The sequence below is a fragment of the Leuciscus leuciscus genome (assembly GCF_965113295.1).
Source record: "Leuciscus leuciscus genome assembly, chromosome: 17".
Classification (NCBI taxonomy): domain Eukaryota; kingdom Metazoa; phylum Chordata; class Actinopteri; order Cypriniformes; family Leuciscidae; genus Leuciscus; species Leuciscus leuciscus.
Genome location: NC_138741.1, coordinates 9,235,481 through 9,259,086, shown reverse-complemented (window position 1 = coordinate 9,259,086; position 23,606 = coordinate 9,235,481). Strand labels below are relative to the sequence as shown.

General features: G+C 37.1%; 2 protein-coding genes and 1 long non-coding RNA gene across 8 annotated transcripts in view; 1 reads left to right on the top strand and 2 right to left on the bottom strand.

Moving 5' to 3' along the window:
- Positions 1 to 387: 387 nt before the first annotated feature.
- On the bottom strand, positions 388 to 17,829 carry dglucy (D-glutamate cyclase). 2 transcript variants are annotated; one of them, XM_082143262.1, is made up of 13 exons: positions 17,729 to 17,829; positions 13,366 to 13,493; positions 12,315 to 12,465; positions 9,614 to 9,812; positions 9,368 to 9,518; positions 7,888 to 8,010; positions 7,488 to 7,691; positions 5,921 to 6,181; positions 4,572 to 4,671; positions 3,858 to 4,006; positions 3,510 to 3,629; positions 1,996 to 2,150; positions 388 to 1,109 (listed from the first exon to the last, which is right to left on the bottom strand). In XM_082143262.1, exons 2-13 carry the CDS (start codon positions 13,463 to 13,465, stop codon positions 966 to 968), a joined length of 1,857 nt encoding a protein of 618 aa, XP_081999388.1. In that variant the 5' UTR covers positions 13,466 to 13,493; positions 17,729 to 17,829; the 3' UTR covers positions 388 to 965. The 2 variants fall into 2 exon arrangements, with proteins under 2 accessions (XP_081999388.1, XP_081999389.1); XM_082143263.1 differs by lacking the exon at positions 17,729 to 17,829 and adding an exon at positions 13,129 to 13,253 and having other exon boundaries at positions 13,366 to 13,494.
- LOC309479315 lies at positions 6,083 to 6,550 on the top strand. Its single transcript, XR_014199187.1, has 2 exons — positions 6,083 to 6,207; positions 6,264 to 6,550. It is a non-coding gene; the product is annotated as an uncharacterized lncRNA (long non-coding RNA).
- Positions 17,830 to 17,873: 44 nt separating the features above from the next.
- slc24a4a (solute carrier family 24 member 4a) overlaps positions 17,874 to 23,606 on the bottom strand; it is a 63,735-nt gene continuing 58,002 nt past the window's right edge. For 4 of the 5 annotated variants that reach the window (XM_082143257.1, XM_082143259.1, XM_082143260.1 and 1 more), the window contains one exon: positions 17,874 to 21,114. In XM_082143257.1, the coding sequence (XP_081999383.1) occupies positions 20,962 to 21,114 (153 nt within the window). In that variant the 3' untranslated portion in view covers positions 17,874 to 20,961. The remainder of the gene's footprint in view (positions 21,115 to 23,606) is intronic. The other variant, XR_014199177.1, reaches the window with a different exon arrangement.

The window sequence follows — 23,606 nt, the reverse complement described above, 5'->3', positions numbered from 1 at the left end:
GGAGACTCCAAAACAACATCAGGAAACCTTAAAATAGCATAATTGGGGCACTTTAGAGCTAGCTTGCTGGCGCTGTATAATATATGCTACACAAAACATTATTTCTTGTAATTAATAAGTCACATGAGATTTGGTAGCTGGGATTTTTTCTTATATTTAAGTAATCCGACCCCACAGCTCAACATTTTATCATAGGCTTACACAGTGAATCGGTAATGAAAGGGCAATAATATGAATTTGAACACTTTTTTCTCAATAATATAATTCTATTAATTTTTAAGCACAATTTCTTCCATAGAGCAGCTTTTAAAATATTGTTGACTGAATATTCAGTCGGAAAAGTCCCCAGTTAGATGTTAGAATATTTGTAATATCTGAAAAACAAAATTGTTCATTTATTCTTTTAAATCATTTATTTCCTAAAGCAAGAACATTTCTTTACAGTGAGAAGCAACAGAGATTGTTTTATAAGGTGAGAGCACAAAAATGAAACACTAAAGACAATCTTCAATGTGAAATAAAGAAACAAAATGTTACCATGGCAGCTATTTCTATTACATTCACATTCTTGTATTCATCTGTGAGAATGTGTGTCGCCTGTCTTTTGGCTTGCTTAGTTGGAGGACATTTAATATTCAACAATATTATTGATCTGCCTGCATTTGACACCTGAACTGAGCTTGACGATGACATCATTTTATATATAAAAATGAACTAAATTAATAACTTTTTTTACAACAAAAAAGAACCATCACTGAACTTACTTAAACTGGATTATGACGCTATTTTCTTCTAGAAACAAACTTTGTTTCAAAGCAGCTTTACAGTGATAAATAGAAAATAATGCAACAATTCTGAATTGTAAAAAACGCTATATAAATGAAAGTGACTTGACTTGAGAATACTAAAACATTGGCCACGGATCTGTATCTCAATTCCTGTGGCTGTGTGATTACACATTGACATTAGGCAAGAGTGAGATGTCTAAGACGCTGTATGATGTCAGAATGGTGTGGATGAAAGGTCAATCCATCCACCTCCAGTCCCAGGTTTGCCGTTTTACCACTGCGGACGCCATATTTCACCAAAATGTGGAGCATGTCTTCCTCCTGTTTTCAAATAGAAGAACCACGTCAAGGCATGTCTTCAGTCTTTAGTAATGCATTCAGTGGTAATGGTCTTTTATTTTAAGCTACATGTGGGAGTGGGAATTTTAAAACAGGAAAAGTATTATTAAAATGTCAATCCCTAGCAGCCACTAAGGAGAAACAACATGATAGATAGAAAATATTCAGGCTAACAGGAAGGAATGTGAATACAGGGTTAACGGGCTGGATCCAGCAGTTGTGGCCGTGATAATTATACAGTATACTGGCAGAGGTTCTGAAGTGGTCTGCAGTTCACCGCAAATGTAAAAATGGCCTGGGTTGACAGGAAGCAGCACAGCGATGTGCCTGCAAGTTTTATACCAGTGGATTTCCATTGAAAACAAAATGAGATACAAAAATGTACAGTATGAGGTGATATAATGAGCCGTGAGACATGCATAAACCCTTGCAGTACAGACACTCATGCTGCAATGAAACACTTTTTTGAGGAGGACAGATGTTTTAACTTTTCCCCGTCACTGACATAATTTTTCGTCATTTATGAGAGAATGCTTCCCGCCATTGACGGAATGTTCCGTTTTCACTCTTATTCAGTAGGGGGCGCTATCACATATTTAAAAACAGAGGTTCTGTTCTTTCTTTTGATATGCGTCATTTTCAGATATTCATAAACAGATATATAGATATATAGTGATGAGTAAGTTATATTTAGCGATATCAACAACAAGGAATGATAGTAAATAGAGATTCAAAACAAAGCTATACGGAGCTACAAATGGAAACCACTCAGCAGAGAGGAAAATTGTGCTGGCAGGGAAAGAGTTAATGTTGGACTGAACTGAGCCACCATAAATCACCAGCCATCATCATTAGAATACAGTGTTACCTTGGCTATGGTGGGCAGGCAGGAAGACCACAGGCTTTGTTGATCAGGTGTGGGTGACAAACCCAAACCTCTCTGGAGGTACCGCCAGTGTATTGGACAAAGATTCAAAACATACAGCGCACAGGCGACAGCATAGCCACCCCAGTTAGACACTCCTGAACACATGAAGTGGACGTTAGTTATGCAAGGAAAGATTGTTCATGGTACTCCTTCACTCAGGTTCAAATACATGCTTCCGCAGATAATAACATATAATATTCAAATGAAATACATTAAATTAATTTTTTTTCACATTTTTTAAATATAATTTTTCTCGGGAAATATTCTGGGTTAAAAACCGCAAAGATCTGTCGACTATACTGTAGACTGTATGTGAATTGCTGCAATCGCAACCTCAATTTGTAAAAAATAAAAAAAAGTCTTGAAAGTTTTTTGTTAATCAAGATTATGGCGCAAATGTGGTCAACACAGCTTAATTTATAATGTTAATTTAATTTACATATTGTTTTATAGTACGAACTGCTATCCAACTGAAATTAGAATTTGAGATTATTCTTAAAGGGGTGGTTGATTATGATTTCACTTTTCTAACTTTAGTTAGTGTGTAATGTTGCTGTTTGAGCATAAACAACATCTGCAAAGTTACAACGCTCAAAGTTCAAAGCATAGGGAGTATTTTATTTTAAAGAAATTGCTTTTTAAAGACTACAACAAACGCTGGTCGGGACTACAGGACATTCCTCCCAGGTTAGTAACATCACAAACCCAAAAATTTAAATAAACCCCGCCCCCGGAACACGATTTATAGATGATCAAGACAGAATATGCTAATCAATGACTAGAAGTCATCAACTAACAGAAATGTTCAGATGCCTGAATGTTCAGTATTCAGAAATGTTGTCTACATGTTGTCACTTCTTGAGTCTCTCCATTTTTGTCTGACTCTGGTTTAAACATAAAAGAATACAAGTTTTTGAAATTTTCAGTGCCTGTGTGAGGTAATCGGAGCTGCTAAGAATGAGCTGGTGTAGCTCCGCCCTCTGTGCCGGGAGCAGCAGCTCATTTGCATTTAAAGGGACAGACACAAAAACGGTGCATTTTTGCTCACCCTCAAAAAGTGACAATTTTAACATGCTATATAAAAATATATGTGGGGTATTTTGAGCTAAAACTTCACATACACACCCTGGGGACATCAAATACTTATTTTACATCTTGTGAAAAGGGCATTATGCCACCCCTTTAATATTTTCCATTCTTTTACCATTTATAAACGCGCCTAAATGTCAAAAAAATCTTGGACAACAAAATGAACGAATCACTTTCTGAGACAACTCGGTAGTCCTGAGTCATGTTAAAGATTCGTTCAAAATGAACGAATCGTTCATGACCAACCCATCACTACACCCAAGTTACATCCAGAGAGGGGGAAGTTGGACTTCACACTCGGCTCCACCCATGGCTCTCCAGGAAGGATGTACTCATTATGTGGTCTCTGTGTGAGATGTGCTTACCTGCTGTGATGGCAAAATCAGCAGCCACGTCACATGCTATCAGGTTCCCATTAGGCATGTATGCTTTAACTGCTGCTTTGACTTTACCCATACCAAGCTCATTACCACCATCTCCGATCCCTGTACACACACACACACACACACACACACACACACAATTAATCCTGTTAGGTAACAGATCTCATCACAACGCTCCCTAGTGCCAATCGTTAATTGGGAACTAAGTTGGTGATTCAAGCACTGTGATAGTTAAAAGAGATCAGGATGTTCACTACGTCAGATCAAGCAACATTTGACAATGAAAGTTAATCACGAATGTTTGTTGCTTAGGCGCTCTGGCTTTGTTACCAGTGGTAGTGATTCCCGCAATAGTGCTGGCAGTGGTGAAGAGATCGTCTATTGAGTCGACCAAATGCCTGATGTTCACCCCCCTCATGTTGTAGTAGTTCCCGTCTGCAGCCCGGCCGCTGCGCTCTATTGCCACCAAGTGGTCGAACCTTTGCAGTAGATATAGTAACAATTATGAGTTCAACTACATTCCATTTACTTGCATTATAAGTTTTTCATATAAAAAGTGAAACAACATTTTTTGAGGTAATCAATACTATGCCACAAATGCTGTTGATTAAGCTTAGGATGTCCTGAATCTGAAATATTCCTTTAATAATGCATTAATTAATGGATAATATGCACAGTCATTTTCATAAAACCCCCACATGGTTTCTAGTATCACCCTGAAGCAGGTTATTTTATGATAATAATTGGCTAAAAGTACATCATCCCTCTTATTACATGGGTAATCACCAAATAACGACATAAATGGACATGACATATTCATCTGAGTTGAGACGGAAGTGTGATACGAGAGACATGAAGCTACCACAGTTATACTGTAAGAAATCGGTTATCTGGGACAACAGTTAGTTATACAATAATTATATACTATAGTTTATAATATTCATTGTTGCATAATGTATAAAAGAAAATAATATTCCATCACATTTGATCTTAAAGACCAAGAAAAAGCAGTGGATGGAAAATGAGACTGAACCACCATTACACCTGGGCTTTGTGGGATCTCCATCATGGCATAGGAAGTGAAGTGCTGAGTCAGGGCCTTTACTCTGGAAACTTATTACGGGAACTGGAGTCTTTATCACACCTGTTAGTGAACAACACACACACACACACACACACACACACACACACACACACACACACACACACACACACACACACACACACACACACACACACACACACACACACACACACACACACACACACACACACACACACACACACACAGAGAGAGAGAGAGAAATCTTGGTACATTACAATAACACCCTATTCTAACATCATGTTTTCTGTCCTCACTGAAAGTGAAATGCTATGCAAAGCAACAAAAATGACAGCCAAACATATTTGATACGTTTTCTTTGTAAATAAAATGTTGAAATATTATTTAAAAAATGTTTTATATGTCTATTTGAATATATTTTAAAATGTAATTTATTCCTGTGATGACAAAGCTAAATTTTCAGCATCATTACTCAGTCTTCAGGGTTACACGATACTTCAGAAATCATTCTAATATGCTGATTTGATACTCAAGAAACATTTCTTATTATTATCCATGTTGCTGCTTAATAATTTTGTGGAAACCTTGATGATTTTTTCCCCTGGGTTTTTCTGATCAATAGAATTTAAAGATTTTTTTCCCCTCTAAATTTTGCACATTTGTTGAAAAAAAGTATTAATTTCTTTCAAATCAATAAAAACGTATTGACCCCACACTTTTAAATGGTAGTGTATATATGTGTATATGAGCTTGACTCTAATGCGTTTCACCAGCATTTTCATTAGCATGTCAGCTCAAAATGTTAGGCTGCAAATCACGATACAATGGCTCTATATTTCCTGTTTAAAGCTGTTGTAAGTGATTCCAGTCATTCAGGGGCACTGGCCTTCAACATTTTAACCAACCACACACCCTTCACCCCCAAAACATGTCTGCAAAAGGAATGAGATACAAAACGTTTCTGACTAGCTAGTTTTGTGATTGGCTAAAAAAAAAAAAATGTGCAGACAGACTTTTCATATGGAAAACTTGGAAATATCAGGGAATTTAAAATGGTGATTTCCAAGAAATGTCATGGAAAATAATGGAAATTCATTGTTCGGTGAGTGTGGGAACTTTTGAGAAATTTTTACTAAATGCAATTTCTCATGACATCTATTTTAGTGATATCTGTTACTTTCATCACCTTTAATGTGAAGCAGATTTTGTAGCTGTGAGTTTCGCAAAACGAAACACGCGGCTAGTTATGTCGCTTTATCGCGTCTGACTAACAAACCAGAGAATATCTCAAAAACACTAAACCAGCAACGATGAAGACCAAATGCGGCACCTTTCTTCACAGCATCCTGCATGATGTGCTGGTTCATCTCCAAAGCCCGCTCATCCGTCAAGATGACCACCTTTTTGCGGAGTGCCTGGAGCATAGCTGCCATGGCGATGGCCCCGGGTGGCCCATCAGTCTCTTCAGGGGGGCTGTGCATGTAGTGTGTGGGGAAGCCAGTAGTGATGAGAACAGAAGAGGAATGGGACAGAGAGAGACAGGCCTTTAGGAGCTCGTCCTGCAAGAACAGGGCCCGAATACCCCTTGCACCTGCACACAAACCACAGACTTACACTGTATGCATCTTTAAAATCATGATAAAACAGAAGTGGGGACAGATCACAGATTATAGAAAAAGGAAAACATTGGGCAACACTTTATGATACAAGTATACAGTAATGAAGTACTTTCAAATCCTTTGCAAACTATTAGATGATAGTTAATTCATAGTAGTCTCTACATTGTTAATATATTAATAGGCTACTGTACATACAAATAGTGAGTTCTTCATTCATTGTCACTGTAATTAACCAATTTATTATTGTTTAATTAGCTCATATGTAGAGCGTTAGATAACGCTTTTTATGCTTTGTTAACAACTTATTAACTGTAAATAGTCCTCACTTTAGATTAGGTCACTAGTAGGTTCATTAAGTAAGTTCTTTAAACCAACCTTTTTTAGACATTATTTGCATTAGAATTAAGGGTTTCTTAAAAATATTTATCTGAGGGATTTGATATGTAAAAGTGACACGGATATGGTGTTTTAATACTCAACAGGTAAGGTATTTTATTGAACAGATCAAAATCACCATATGTAGTTCTCTAACAGAGTTCACTGTAAAGCATTAATGGCAGACAGTGACCCCAAAAAGTATTTGTATACTTAGGCCACATTTAATGTATTAATGTTACACTCAATTTTTTTTTAGTAGTTGTGCTTATGTTGTCGTAGACTAACACTGATACCTAGTGGTGTGGATGTAGCATCACGCAAAGGCAAATATTTTTATTACAGTTAGCAATGCCACTGTATAGATGCATGTTTCCATGACATTAACTGAGAGGAAAATAAATTTTGATTCGTTCAAAATAAAATGTATTCATTATTTTAGTAAGTATCACATTTGTAACTGCTGATGGTCAAAAAAGGCACCAAACTGAACAAACTGTATGTTTCTAATTCATGTAAAGTCTTGAACTTTTTTCCATCTTAGAGACTTTTGCACTTGTTTCGGAATTAGTGAAGTTTGTTAGTCTTTCATAACTCCATTTGTATATTTCAAGTTTAAGTGCAAATTTCAGTCAACCATAAAACAATGTCTGCCCTCATAAGATGACCGACTCCGTATAAAATATATAAAAAAATTTACCATTAGACTACTAATATGACTGGAATCTTTATCTTATCCGAGTGAGCGTTAATTAATTTTTTTAACTTTTTTTTATTCAGTCTACTCATGTGCTTTTTTATTTTATTTTTTATAAATGACTGACATTTTGTTGTATAAAAGACATTTGTTCATTGTAAGTGCATCTTAAGCTTTTTTGGGGTCAAAACTGTGTTTCTTCATACCTGGGTCTTCGACAACGAGCTCCTCAATTGCTCGAATCTGTTGAACAGCTCTTTTGCTAGCCATACTGTAAAACTGAGGATTCTGGGAAATGCAGATTGTCAAAGGGCATTGTGCTGGCTCAAGTGTGAGGGGTGAAAGAGTTTCTGCCTTTTGATCAGTGATGAACATGCAGCCAGGAGAGTGTGTGAACGCTAGAGCGGGCTCTGCAACATTACAAAACAAATGGTCATCATACAGTTCTCTTCCGACACACTGCATAAAAATGATCCGAGTATGCGGAAAAAATGACATTACTGTATGTAAATCTACAGCAAAGTTCCTCAATGATTTCAAAATATGGCACACTTCACCGTTAAGTCCATCTGTATTGTAATATTGAGGAGTTTGTTGAATTCTTACTGCAGCTCTGTACAGCCTCAACACCCGTGACCCCACAGGCCCAGAACACAGGCACATCACCAGAACACACTTTCACTGGGTCGCCATAGTCTGGTCGCGACAAGTCATGGATGCCCAGCAGCTCTGGAAGAGAGAATCAAGGGTGTTTTACGAGATGTTGAACTCTTTCCCCGCCATTGTCATTTATTATAATATATATTTTATCTTTTTTGACAATCCATGTTTTCACTTGTTATACCAGTAGGGGCGCTATTATGCAACTTCTGAAAAATTACAGAATCTCTCCAGATCAAAACACAGCTAAAAAATCTGAAGAAACAAGGGAAATAACGCGATCATCAAACAGCATATTAATCAAAACAGCCTAACATTATGTTACCGAATGAAATGTCAACCCAGGAAGAACACATAGATAGACCCTGCCTATCATTCTGAATCCAATCCGGCTTCTTTTTCATCATCTTTTTTTAATTTGCCAGCCAGCACCAGCATTTTTTATCATTTTCATATAAATTTATATTTATATTTATTTATTTGTTTGTTTGTTTAAAAGCAGACGCTCTGTTCTTTCTTTTGATATATTGAATGTTATAAAATGTTATAAAAATAAATAAATAAAAATACTGGCGCTGGCTGGCAACTTAAAAAAGAAAGAAAGAAAAACGCTGGTGGGGAAAGAACTAAAGAGGAGTTACGTATTTTCCACCTCCAAGCCCCTAAAATGTTAACAGTTGAAGTATGTTTAGACATGTTTTGATCAACACGCGCTGCTGAGCGGAGTATTACAGATGTGCTTTTTGGATCTAATTCCACCATTAGTCATCCTACACAAAACTTTGTGTTTACATTGGCCTCAAAATGTATTTGGACACTTAAAAACAACACTTAAAATATGTATGAATCTCCATTTGTTATATAACAGCATATCAAACCCAGTGTTGTTATTGTTAACGAAAAAATATTACAAATATTTTCCGTTATTTGAAATAAAACATAACATTTGATGAAAAACAACTTAAACGAAAGCTCATAAAATTATTCAAATTAAAACTGAAGATGGAAAAATATAAGCCAATTCAAAATATTAATAAATAATATAATGGTATATAAATAATACTAAAATAACCAAGTGTAATTTATTTTTCAAGTAAAACATTTAACAAAAATAAGCTACTGTATATACACTGAAAATAAAGACCCAAAAATTACTTTTACACCTTTTGGGTTGTCAAATGTTGCAGCACGGACAATGTTCATAACTAATGTAGTTAAACTGTGCTTACTCTAATAGGTCACTTGTGTGAACTTGAACACTGACTTCATATACAGTATACAAAAAATCGCCTTAAGGAAAGCATCATTCGTTTGCACATGCACCTTGCATCAATATTTTGTGTAACTTTGCCTAACTTGTCCAATTGTGTTGGTCCATTGTAAATGATTAGAGAGAAATGTTCATTCTTTTGAAACAAGTACATACTAGGGTGTCCAATATGGACAGGGCCTCCGTGTGCCAGTGGGATCACGTGTGTGCATTGAACCGCAGCATCCAGTTTGTCTTCTGGTACAGGTCTCATGCTCACCACCATCGGACAATCAAACTGACCTGCACTAATACAAGGTACTGATGTCTGAAAAAAAGATTGGAAAAAAGCAGACTCAAGCAAAATCAAGTAATACGCTGTCCTGCACATGGATGTAATGCAGGCCTGGGGTGTCTACTGACCTTGTACATGCTGACATTTTTACCCTGTTCCACATTTCTCACTGGAACCCCAGCGGCCGTCAAGGCTGCTTCAAAGCCAAAACTACAGCCGAGGTAGAATGTGATCATGTCCGCAAGTTGAGGAGTGTAGGAGGATAAACTAGCGATCTTCTTCATTAGCTTGCCATTCTCAAACACACAGTACTCTGGACAGTCCTCCCTGATTGAAAGACAGAACAAGCAAGTCTCTTCATTTATCTATCGCACTTTCACCATCCATCAAAGTCATTACTTTGACACAGTCACCTCTGAAAACAGATTACAATATACTGTAATGTTGTGAAAAGTGCAATAGAAATAAATGGGAAATGCATTGAATTGAGTGTATGCTCCAGCCAGAAAACTCAAGACTACTACAATCAAGGCATTTCAGGGAGTTTAGAAACTGCTTGCTGATATAAACACACTGGCAACAACTGATCTATTAATACTAACACTTTCTTTTCCTTCAGTGGCGGAGCCAGGATTTTTTCATAGGGGTGGCCAGGCAAGGGCCAGCAACCAGTCTGGGGTGGCACAGAAATCTTAATTATTTTATCATAAAAAATCATTTGATAATGTATTGGAGTGTTTTAGTGCCTACACAACTGAATAAAGTTAATTTGTACTTAATTGTATTGAGATAGTAGTGAATTAGGAATCATGGAATACTGAGTGAATTTTATATTTTTTTTATTATTACCCACCACCTCATATTAAAATGTATTAAATAGTAATAAAAGGGCACACACTATAGCTAAAGTTCACCTTGCTCAGTTAGCTTGGTTCTGGTTCTCAAAATATCCAATAGCTTGTTCTACATTGTTGCATCTTCATGGATGAGATAACATGCAGATAAATACTGTAGTCTAAAGATTATTCAACCTTCAATGCGTTTTATATAATCAATGAACTCTTCAACCAATTCTGAGTTTGTCAAAAAAAAAAAAGTTTAACTTTCTATATTAGTTATTAAATAAATAAAGTTATTAAGTTACTTAAGTTTACTTAAGTTATTAAGTAAATAAATAATTGCAACAGTTCTATCATACCTAAATTAAAAAGGAAAACAAAAGTTCTCTTTTGAATCCCCGTGTGCAAGAATGTGAACAAGGCGGAAGTCAACAGCACATAATGTAAAATGTTATGTTTTTCATAATGTAATGTTGCCAGAATGTAAAATTAGTTATTTTATGGATTTAAAAATGATCCATTTTTGTTTGTCCTTTACAAATTAACGCAAATTTTTTGTCAATAAAAAAAGAAACAGAAACAGCAGTTGTGAGAGGGATGGCCAAAGGGGTGGCCAAGCTTAGACCAAGGGTGGCCACGGCCACCCCCTAGCTCCGCCAGCTCTTCTACTCTATATCTATTAATGAAAAATTACATATACTGCTGCGTTAGACTAAACTGGAAAGGGTCACAGCACTTGCATATTGTTGTCCTATTGTTTGTTTAACTGCTTATAGCAATATAAGCAGTTAAATGAAAGTCTCCTCATTTGAAAGTCGTTTTGGCTAAAAGTGTCTGCTTAATGTAAAGGTAAATATGGAGAATAACTCCCTTCAGTCACTTTGTGCTTTGTAACTTTACAAACAGCAACATTACTAAAGAAATTTAAAAATGTGAAAAAGCACAATAGGTCGTCTTTAAAAGGTGCATTAAAGTCCCCGTGAAATCAAAATTGACCCTATTTACTTTGTCAGCACATATTACTAGTCTTGTGATGAACAATTAATCCGTGCAAGTAAATATATATATATTAAAAAAAAAAATTTTACCATGGTAATCTTTAATCAAAATCTGAAAAGTTACTTCCGGTCTGGAATACGTAGGTTTGACGGCTTGGGTTGAAAACGCTTAACCACTCCCCTCAAACCGTTAGTCTGCTATGAGCGAGAGATGGAGAGGAGGAGCGCTAAGTAAAACCCTGCCCTCTGTTCAATATTCCGTTTCACTTGGAAATACGTCATAACACTGGAGAAAAGTCGTTTGCAACTTCCGGTTCACGGGGACTTTAAGTGATTTCTGAGAAATGCTGTTGAAAGTGGTTCAGACCAAGCACTACAACACACTTGTAGCCAATCAGCAGTAGGGGGCGTGTCCACTCATGATGGGGGAGGAGAGAGAGTGAGAAAGAGAGATGGCTGAGACGAGAGACATTACAAACGAGAACAAGTCAGAGGAATATCACTGGAAAAAGAAGTGTTATGATCAGAAAAGCACTTTAATATTAGAAAAGCTTTCCAGCGCTGGAGAGATCTGAGAACGGACGCTGAGGTTGTGTTGTTTCTGCTCCATACGCGAGTAACATTGGTTCTGAGTGTCATTGTCTGGAGCTGGTGTGCTGCTGCTGGCGACTAACAACCAACTCTTGCTTTTAAACACTTGTGTACTGTATGTTCATTTTTTTGTTCATAATCTTTGCTTTATTTTCCACGAAACTTTATTTTGCTTCACTTCTGCTATGATAGAGACACATCCACTCTGGCAGGGTGTGTTAGTTGGGATTGATTTCAATTATCAACAGTGCTGAACAATGATTCTCAGAAATTGCTAACTGCACCTTTAAGGAACAGCCCATTGAGTAAATAGGTGGTGGAAAAATAAAATAAGAATGAATTTTGAAAGTCTTGGTCAGGGGTTTTCAGTCTGTGATGCCTCTGGTGTGAAGAGACAGTACCTGATGTCAGATCCTGTGGCGAGGGAGCAGCTCCATTCTCCACATTTGCTCCTGTACAGCAGAGGGAGCGGGCTGCTGTTAGCCCGACAAAACGCCTCAAAGTCATCAGCAAGATCCTTGTGCAAGATCACCACGTTAGCCTGTTGATATCCTGTCAGTAAACATCATTTTCTCTGTGAGATCCTGCAATTGTATCCATGCTTGCAGACTTTGTAAAATGAAATCTTACCTTTTTTGTCGTTGTTGTTACTGCAGATTATGAATGTACAATTTGGTATGCAATAAATAAATTAAAATTTTTATTTAAGATCCTACTGGAACAATGAACTGAAGTTTCAGCTTTCAATTTATATACAGTACAATTATATATAATTCTTGGTACTCATATTTTATTCATTTAGAATCGGTTCAAAATTACATTAGCATTCCTTTAGGAGTAAATCATCCATCTTAGGAGCCAAAGTCTAAAAGTGAACATTCATGAGTGAAGTTCAACAGTGTCATAAAGGCAAAACAGTAGTCACAAGTTATCTGTAAAGCTTTGCACTATATGCAGAATGGCATTCACATTATTTAAGTTTATTATCAATCTCTACTCATTTCTTTAGAGAAAATGAACACAATGTACTCTGTCAATGCATTTAAATGACATATGAGGAGTGTTTGTAAGTTAAATGAATCCCCCAGTATAAAGCACACTCTTTTATCAAGCAGAAATGTGCTTTGCTAACACAATGATAAAATCATAATAAAATCAAGAATTTAATGTAACATACCATGGCATCTAACCATTATTTTTTTTAACCTTTCATACCTGCTGCTATACCAGATGTGTTGATAATATTCCGACTCTGCTGGCGGATAACAGTCCGCAGAGCACGTGGAGACAAACCCTCTGACTGCCACATGCTAATTCCTTTACCTTACGACAGCCAGACACTATATACAGCCAAGCTAGTTAATGATTTTAAGCTGGTGTAAACCCACTGTTGTAAAAGATTAATGCATGAGGGTGCAAAGTTACTAACACCAAACCGTTTGTAAATCATACCTGGCCTCATGTTTGCTGCTCGGGTGCTGTATTTCAGTCTGACAGCACGATGGAGAAAAGTTCTCATACACGCACATTTTAATCGCACTGCAGGAAACATTGTCACAGGGGCTGCAAATGATGATGTCCTGGAAATAGAGAAAACTTTCTTTCTTTATATAGCACTGCTAAATACAACCAAGGTTTCCCAAAGTGCTTTACATGAAAATAAAAAGAATAAAAGATTAAACATACATACAAATCTCACACCACAGACACCACATATACCACATTGAGATTACTTGTTATAAGCGGTCAGTCAAAAATGCGCCTTGAGCAAGTTCCGGAATACTGATAAAGATTTAGTAAGGCTAAAAACTGATTTCAAGGCCAGGAAATGTGTGTGCGCGTGTAATGGGAAAGTTTTTAAACTACCCAGATCTATTTCTAACACGGATGGATCTCTACTTGTCACGATAATATAAAACTCTCCTGATTTTAGAGTAACAATTACAGAAGAATAAATTAAAGCACATTTTGTTACCTTTTTGAGCTTGGAAGGGTTCAGTTTGAGCAGATGTATTGTACCATCATCACTGTCCTCCTCAGAGCTCATTTCCCAGAACATTCAGCATCTGTCTCATATTCGCGATCTCAAACATATTCTCAAAACTATCATTATCAACATATTCAAAAATCAATATTTTGATCGCTGACAGCATCTTCACCAGATCCACCATCAGTGACACTAATATTTGACTGCGTTCAGTACTTGCTCTGCAGTAAATCACTGAGCCATTTCAAGTTTTGCTGATGATACTTCCTATTCTCTTGTTTTCTGCCTGCGGTAACTGAGAGTGAAACGTCACTTCATCATTGTGTGTCAAATACCAAGAAGGTTGATGTCTAACTTAAAAAAATGATTTAGGAGGGGGGTAGTGAATGACGAGGCATGCGTTTAAGGGTTAAATAGTTTACATATATCGTGTATGTATCAATTCAATTTGACGTCTTTAGCTGATATAAGCAAAGACACGGACATTACATGAAGTTTTTATTTTTCAACATTAAGATGTGTTATAATTTATATCAGTGAGACCAGGGCTAAGTATAAGGTAGGCCTATCTGAGTCCAGAAATAACTTTTTCCCCCTGTGACATTGTATGTTGGTTTAATTTTTGTGCACACAAATTCCAATATCATATTTTTGGCTATAGCTGTTAAGTAAACAAGCATACATAGAGGAAAGATATCTATATAATAATGGTAGATCATAAAGATATTGATTGTTTTCTTAAAGGGGACCAATTATGCATAATTCACTTATATTACACAATACAATCACCCTACATTGGTAAAAATCCATACACTTATCCCACTGATATTTTTCCCATTAATCTGAAACAGTGTCTCAGAATGAGCCGTTCAGGAACATTGGAAGAGGTCCCGGCCACGACTGGCGACAGAATCGGCCATGTTTATCTCCTTGCCAGAGCATTTAACAGCAGCATTCAAGACACTTATTAAAGCTACTAAAGTTATTCAATCAAGAGCAGTGAGTGATTTGTTGTTTGATTCACATTAACAGCATAGCAGTAGGTACATGTATATTACACTGCTTTCACTTTAATACACAGATCTAATATAGGCTACACATGCGATTTCTTTCCCTGCTTTTTACGTTCATAGAGATAACCGACTTTGTTTATGTGAACTTTGCTTGTTTTTGCACAGCAGCTCTGCACTGAGAGATATAGGCACGAAAACAGCATGTTTTTGCTTCCACTTAAAAATGGGCATTTACAACATGATATAATAGATCATCTGTGGGGTATTTTGAGCTGAAACTTCACAGACACCGGAGACATCTTAGACTTACATCTTGTAAAATAGGAAATAGGCCCCCTTTAAGTCCGGCTGTCAATTTTTACTAATGCAAGTTATTACAGGTGTTTTAAAATGTATAGCCTACACTTATGATTAAATAAAATCATTTTTTCATGAATTTGTGTTTAATATTTTATATATATATATATATATAGGCCTATATATATATATATATATATATATATATATATATATATATATATATATATATATATACACACACACACACATATACACACACAAATTTGGTTCACCCTAAAAAATAGGCTATACGAAATAAAAGCCATAAATCAAAATAAGTTGTGTTCCAAATTTGAGCTTTTAGTGAGCTGCTATACCAACAAAGGCCACTTGGTGACATTCATTCTCCACTGATGATTCCTAAAGGACACTTGTTTACCACTTGACCTCACATCACAACACAGATTGATATCCTTAAAAAAAAAATAAAAAAAATAATAATAATAAAAATAATAATAATCTAAACATTGTGTAAAAGATTTTAAACCAGTATAAACAGCTAGTGCATTAACAGACAGTGAAGTTTACTTAATTGTCTGTTTATTGGCTTTTCATAACAAAGGCCACAACTCCTGGTATACTTTTGATTAATTTGATACCTTCTCGTCATAATTGTCACTACATAATATCTCCGGCAAAACAGTGGTCAAATATGAAAACGACACACTTCTTTCCAACGTTATATAGTCTGTCAACATTAGATAAGGTTAAAACTAAAGTAGCCTATAGGATATAATGAGGGTTTGAAATTTACACCAGTCAACCCGCCAAATACGGCTAAAAATCAACTGTGGCGGTCAGGGGCGTCGAACTGGGTGTAAAACCAGTACTGATTACCAGAGCCCCAAGGGGAAAGAGGGCCCTTGAAAAGCCTGGAATATATTTTATTTTACCTGGGTATTTTCATTTCCTAATTAAATTTCATAATGAATGTAAGATGAAATGTAAAGTTAGTGTATTGGCTGAATAACTTGGTTGATTGATTGACTGGTCCCTCCCACCTCTTGCTAATGCGCCAAATGGTTTAGTCCATCTGCACGCATTTTGTTTATGTTAGTTAGTGGAGCGCAAACTTCTGCTGTAGAAAGCCAAATCAGGCCACCAAAAAAAGAAATGAAAGACAGGAGAAGGAAAGAAAACAAAATGAGGGGAAACATTGGTAACTGACTTCTTTTCAAAGAAAGGTGAGCACAAACTAGAACACAACATCTATAGTGCTAAACTGCTTGAATATATCCGCGATCGTTAGTGCTAAAGGCTAAATAAATAAACTGTACACTAACAATGCTGTTTGTATTAAACACATCATTATAATAGCCTATATTGGAACCTGTTTAATTTTAAATTAATAGCCTATAATATCTAAAATTAGCAATTTTATAGCCTACATTGGGTGTTGTACAAAAAAAATATTGTAATATCATTTTAAGCTTAACCTTAGCAACCACAGTAAAGTAGGCTAGAGAATGTTGGGAAAGGAGGTTAGAAATGTGTGTAGACATGCACACGACAAATGATCGGGGGTTGAGGAACATGGGGGCCCATCAGGACTGCCTATATGCATCGGGCCCAGGATATTGTGCTACGCCCCTGGTGGCGGTTAACGCTGTCAAATCACAAACCAATTTGGCGTGTTACTTATGTTTACTCACTTTGCTGGAGAAGCTCGTGTAAGCCAAATCTGCGCAGATTTAGCGCAAATACTCAACTCGTGAGTCATGATATATTAAATACTAGGGGTGTGAAGTGTGAACAGACACTCACTCACGAGAAGAGACGAGACACGACGAGATCTTTGCAGTTTTTCAGAAATCCTCAATGACAAAATTCTTGACTGGAGAAATAGTATGCAGGTGCATTTTGAAATGTTTTAACTAATAATCTTCTAATGCATGTCATTTCAGGTCTACTTTGAGTATGAATTATCAAATGCATTGAAAGAAAACAATATACAAGCACTGTAAAGGTTTTTACTGACTGTCTCTTCAGACCTTACTGTACATTTATGAGCTTTCAGAACTTCTGATTGAAGCTGTGTGTGACCTCTTATCTGAACTCCTTTACACAAATTGAACATAGAAATAAAAACAGTATAAATAACAAAAATAAATAGGCCTAACAGTTTTCTTTTAGTCTTATTAAAGCAATTTTAGTCACGTTTTAGGACAAGGACAGACATGTCGGTGCACACATACATGCGTTACGTCATCAGCCTCTGGTTGTTACACTACACCTTGACGCCACATGTTACTCACGTCGTTCGCAATGCTAAACGATAATAAAAGCGTATATCTGCAGCGGAACGTAGAGCTGAACGAAAATATACGTTGTCTAGAAGCGCACTGACACTTCCGTGTTTGGGACAACCAAACTAAATTTCACGCGACCTGCAGATTCACACAAATCACAGATCTTTTCGATGCTATGTCGGATTTGGCAACCTAGCGAGGTTACCATAAGCATTTACAAAACTCACCCATCGCTGTGGATCAGAAGCGAATGCAGAAGATCAACAGCGATTCTGTTTGAGAAGAAAACACAAAATGGCCAAAACGGCACTACTGGTTTTATACACAAGAGGGCGCTAAACACTCATTCAATGACAAGTCGGACACCCAAAAAACATTTATAAACTGTATAATTTAATAGTTTTCTCCATACAATATTCTTATGATTCATATGGTTATTCATATTCTTTTTAGATTATTGCTTTACATTAAAATGCATTGGTTGGATACATCCATTGCTTGCAAGACAATACATTCAAGTTACACACCAACGTCTTATGTTGAAAATCATTAAATCTGTACCTTACAGAAGGTTATGCCGTTCCACTCACAGTGCAGCAGGTCACTTGTGAAGCAGTTGCGCATGTATCTGTGCATGTGTCTTTAATAAATCAAAAGACTGCATGAGAAATTCTCATACTCGTGTGCATATTCATGCCTGACAGAGTCATTTGAAGCATTTTCCTTTAAGTTTCTGTCCTCTGAAGAGACATACAACGGAGAGTGCATATAAGACTACTCGTGTGAGAGTGCTATACAACTGGCAACAAAGACATCCCATCCAAAGTGACCCGATGAAACATTAATCAAACCACCCCAGAGGTCAGAGGTTTATAAAATACACTTAATGTAAAAAAACAAAAAAAAATTCAGTTCAAATGGTAGCACTTACATCAAGCATGGCACAAATTATCTGCAACAAAGTCAATAGTAAAGGATAGTGTGCTGACAAGTATCATAAGTGTAGATTCAAATAAATCCAGTAGATGAATGCACAAACTATTGCACTGGAAAAAAAGAGAACTCCCAAAACAACCAGGAGAGAAACAAACAGAACAGAAAAAAAACACTAAATTACTGGCAGCATTTAATGCTAGAAAGACTTAACTATATAACATGGCAACCAGGCATAGAAAGAAGCTTTCAGTGCTCCTCCAACATTATGCATATGGTGTATCTATTTCAGCTGAATAATGTAATCGTACAGATCACCACTGAAAAACACCACTGAACAAAGACGAAAGAAAAGAGTCATCAAGACAACACCGTCATTCCGCACAACACAAAGCCACAATAAACTAAAGTCGACATTCTACAGAATGGCAATTATGTGATGTCAGATTAGATGACAGAATCTGCATGCTCGTGTAACAGCGGTGGGCGATTTCAGCAGCTTTCACAAACTATGAAAATATAATCCCCATACTCAGCCCTCACCCACTGAGATTGCATATATTAAATATAATGTGTACATCAAATACTGCAACACCTGTCGTTCTGCACACACAACAGCACCTCCTAGCACTTGACAACGACAGGTTCTACGACTGACACAAGACACAAAAACGTGTTCCCCCTAAAGCTCAAGTTCAGATCTCCTGAGCCCACTAGCAGCTGAATAGGGGTCCGGTAGCTGCCATATATGGGTAACTCTCAGGAGACCTGTCAAGAACAGGTTCAGGTCATATTTCACCCCAAAGTACATGTTACCTCACTACTGGTAAATTTTAATCACGGCAACGAAAAAGAAAAGAAAAGAAAAAAACCCTCAGAATTACACCAAAAAAAAAAAAAAACTAAACATTTTCATGTTTCATTTCATTCTCATAACCATAATGAGATTTTTTTTTTTTTTTTTCGTAATACAAAAAAGCATTTAAAATATATTTACATTTTAAAGTATACATTTTAAATATCTATAAATCATGGTAATATTTGGGGGATTAAAAATGTGCTTAACTGCCATGGAAATAAATGTTGTAATGCATTTAATGGTCCTAAAATTTTACTTACTGTACTTGCACAATATAATTTATATGTTTTTCTTTTGATTTTGATTTTAGGGTGAAATGTGACCTGGGCACAATTTATTGAGATTCATCCTTATAGGGACATTGACAGTGAGCTCACAAAGCTTTTGTCCTGCTTTAGAAATGGCTTCTTTGTGTCAAATCATGCATTACAGACAAACGGCAATAAAGATCCAGAGAGGGAGGTACGGGTGCATTAGAAATAAAGAAAAAGTGGCCTCTTAGTCACGTGTGTAAATCCACCCCCCACCCCTCATCTGTAAGGAAGCACTAGTAGTTTAAACAGGATCAGTGATGTTATACCGGTATGTACATATAAACAACAAACACAGATTTATAGCATGTTTGCAAAATCCAGGATCCTCTGTGATGTCATCAGTATGCGTACGAAATATTAAAGCAGCCACAGTTGCCAGTCTCATCTTCCACACTGCTAAACAAGCAAAGAGCGGTCCTGAGGGTCGTCTGCTCTGGTCTGAACCAGAGGTGAGGAGCAGCTTTTGATGTGTGCTTTATGATTGGTTCCATTCTCTAATGCAGGTCTGGAATGATAAAGGGAAACCAAAACATATCTAATTGTAGAGCTTCTGTTTCAGTGTGTCAGAAGCTGGCCCCCCTCGCTAACCTCTCCATTGGGTACCTGCCAGAAGCTCTCAGCAGGAAATATATGGTCCAGCTCATAAGGATTCCAGAACATCTCGCCCCCTGCTGCATGATCCATAACAGAAAATGCTTCACATCTGTTACGAGTCATATTTTCAAGAGTTTTCTTGGGTGTAACGAGCTGCGAGAATGACTTTCTTGCCCGAGGGCAGTGATTTCATGTCAGTTCCATCTTTTTCATCAAGGACATACTTAAATTTTTTCGTACTGGAGGAAATAAATTAATGTGATATAGATGTTTAAGTCCACATATAAAGTGCATTATATTCATGTAAATGTCATAGAGTGTCTTAAGGGAAGACCGAAATTAGAAAATGTAGATTGCTAATGCATATAGGAATGAGCAGCATTCTGTGTCATTGCTGTGTGTGTGCAGTTTGTGATGAAAGTGTACAGTCTGAATCCTCCAGCTCCAAACAATCCGGTGAAGACAATTACGAGCTGCATTGTGATTGTCCAAAGTTCAGAAGTGGAAGAAGAATATCCAGTTATAAAGAGAGCTGCCAAGGAGAATTTCATTTCCTGGAATTGATGGAGAGAGTCAACAGTCTTCTGGGAAATGCAGTTCTTCCATCTGAATCACAGTGGTGTGAACGTGAAGTGGGAGACAGTGGTTTTCTTCAACAGTAGAGACTCAGTAAGGAGATTATACAGAGGAAACGGCAGAATCATTGGTGATTTTGGTTCCTGGAGGTATTTTGGTTCAAAGCCCATGAAAATCTCCTGGCCTACAGATCCTCGAGGCACATGGGCAGGTTGACAAACGTGAAGACGTTATATTCGATCATGACGGAAAAGCAGAGGAAAATGACATACAGAACAAGCACGTACACGCCCAGCTTAAAGTCCAATCTCCACCTGTTCACATGGATCCCCAACACCTGAAGGTGGAGAAACAAAATTAAAAGTCAGAGCAAAACATCTTATATACACAGCATGGACACCTTAACACTGTCATGGTGTAGCAGAACTGTAACTAAGTATCGCTGAAAAAAAAAAAAAAAAAACTAGATTTTCCCATTTGTTTTGATCTTCATTTGAAACCCAAGATTGAACTTGTACGTTATGCCTATTTTTAGTGGCTGTGTAAAAACTTACTTGTAAAGCGCTTCCAGTCCTGCACATGCTGCTACACTCAACTGAATGCACTTAAAGGCACAATATGTCATTTTTTTTGCTTTAAAAATAGCAAAAATCATTATATCTATGTTATATATATTTTTTAGTTGTGTACTTAACATTATCCCGACTGTTTCCAACAACTTTCAAACCAGGAGAAATTTTAATTTAATTCGAAGACACGGCACGTTTCTTTATTTCCGTTTTGTCGCAGTCAATGGCGTCATATCCGCGTTGTCCCTGGTTTCCGCTTGTACTGCCATGGTAACCAAAGCTATGAACCAGAGCCCTCTGATAGTAACCAAGACGACAGACGTGGACCACTGTAGTTCGCAATGTCTATCTGCACGCTGTTGTTATTTCGTTCAAACATTATGGACCATGGCAAGCAGACTTTGGATACAAAAGGAGAACTAAACTGAGAATCAATATCAGCGCGGTGTTTTCGAGATGCCGAGAGCTCCCATAGACAGTATATAAACGAGAGCTCCACGTCCGAGACTTCGACCGCTTCTACATGTACTTTATTAAACAGGTGAGCACATTTACATAAAACTAATCAATGTAATATAGTTCAACAATGATAAAATGTCAGAATATGATCTGTATGTTATTCTAATGTTGATCTAGCTTACTGCTAGTCTTATACAGACAAACTAACACATACATTTCAACACATTCAAATGCAGTTTAGTGTGATAGTGTAATGTTAGACCAAGTGAAACAGCGCTGCGTTACCTCACAAGTTTAATTTGTCTAATAAACTGACCTGTGAGTTGTAATTCTGCACTCGTGTAGTTCGGTAGAATGAAATGTCCATATTCCTTTTATATCTGCGGGACTCGCGTCGCGTGTGGAGCTGATACCTGTCTCTTAGCAATCCCGAACTGCTTCATATCACAGTCATGATAAAAGCATCAATGTATTCAGTCATCCATAAACATTATTAGATCGGTCGGCTTGACGTTGACGACAAGATCCATAATTCTTAGCAAATGTTGCGTCATCAAACTACGCCTTTGTTATTGTAAATATGTTAGCGACCCCTAGTGGAGAAAAAATCCATAGTGTACGTTTAACTGCATAGTCGGTCGACCAATATATCGGGTTTAAAGATGAACGTGGGTTCATAATAGTTGGACACATTTGAAAAATACATTTAAAAACAACAAGTTAATTTGACTACAATCCTCTTCTCTCTCTCTGCCTTTCTGTGATATATTTATCCAATTATCAACTGATGAGCCAAAACATTATGACCACTCACAGGTGAAGCGAAAAATGTTGATCATGTCAACAGTCACATCAAGGTCTGGGTTGATTAGATGGAAATCATTTCTCGTAGTCAACAAGTTGGATGCAAGAGAAATGGGCAGGAGTAAACCCTGAGAGTCTTTGACAAGGGCCATATTGTTATGGCCAGACAAATGTGTCAAAGCATCTCTGAAACGGCAAGGTTAGTGGGGTGCTCTTGGTCAGCAGTGGTGAGAACCTACTGACAGTGGTCCGAGAAGGGACAAACCACAAACTGACAACAGCGTGTTGAGATCCCAAGGCTCATCGATGCGTGAAGGCAACAAAGGCTATTTCGTATAGTCTGAGCCAACAGAAGGTCAACTGTGGCACGAGTCACAGAACATTTTAATGATGTTACGGGAGGAAGGAAATGCGATGCCCTGGGCAATGTTCTGCTGGGAAACTTTGGGTTGGGATTTTCTACCAAAACATTGCTGCAGTTCCACGATGGCATTGGCCTCTTTCCGCAGGATAATGCACCCTTTGTCACACTGCACACATTGTACAGGAATGGTTTGAGGAACATGATGAAGAGTTCAAGGTGTTGCCCTGGCCTTCAAATTCCCCAGATCTCAATCTGATTGAGCATCTGCAGGATGTGCTGAACCAACAAGTTTGATCAACGGCAGCTCCAGCTCGCTACTTATGACACTTGAAGGATCTGCTGCTAATGTCATGGTTCAGTGGGTCTGTTCTGTTTTGTCGGCACACGGAGGACCAACAGCCTATTAAGACAGGTGGGCATAATGTTTTGGCTGATCTTTGTATATTTCATGACAACTTTTTTATTGTAATAAATCGTAAAACATTCTGAAGTCATTATTGCTAATTTTGTAATAAAGTTCAGGTCTTTTAATATACAAAATATACTTTTCCCATTGAGTTTTTTTCTTCAGATTTTAAAAACTATCAGTGGATTAATCAGTTATTTGCCAGTTTTTTATTGTTATCTGTAAAA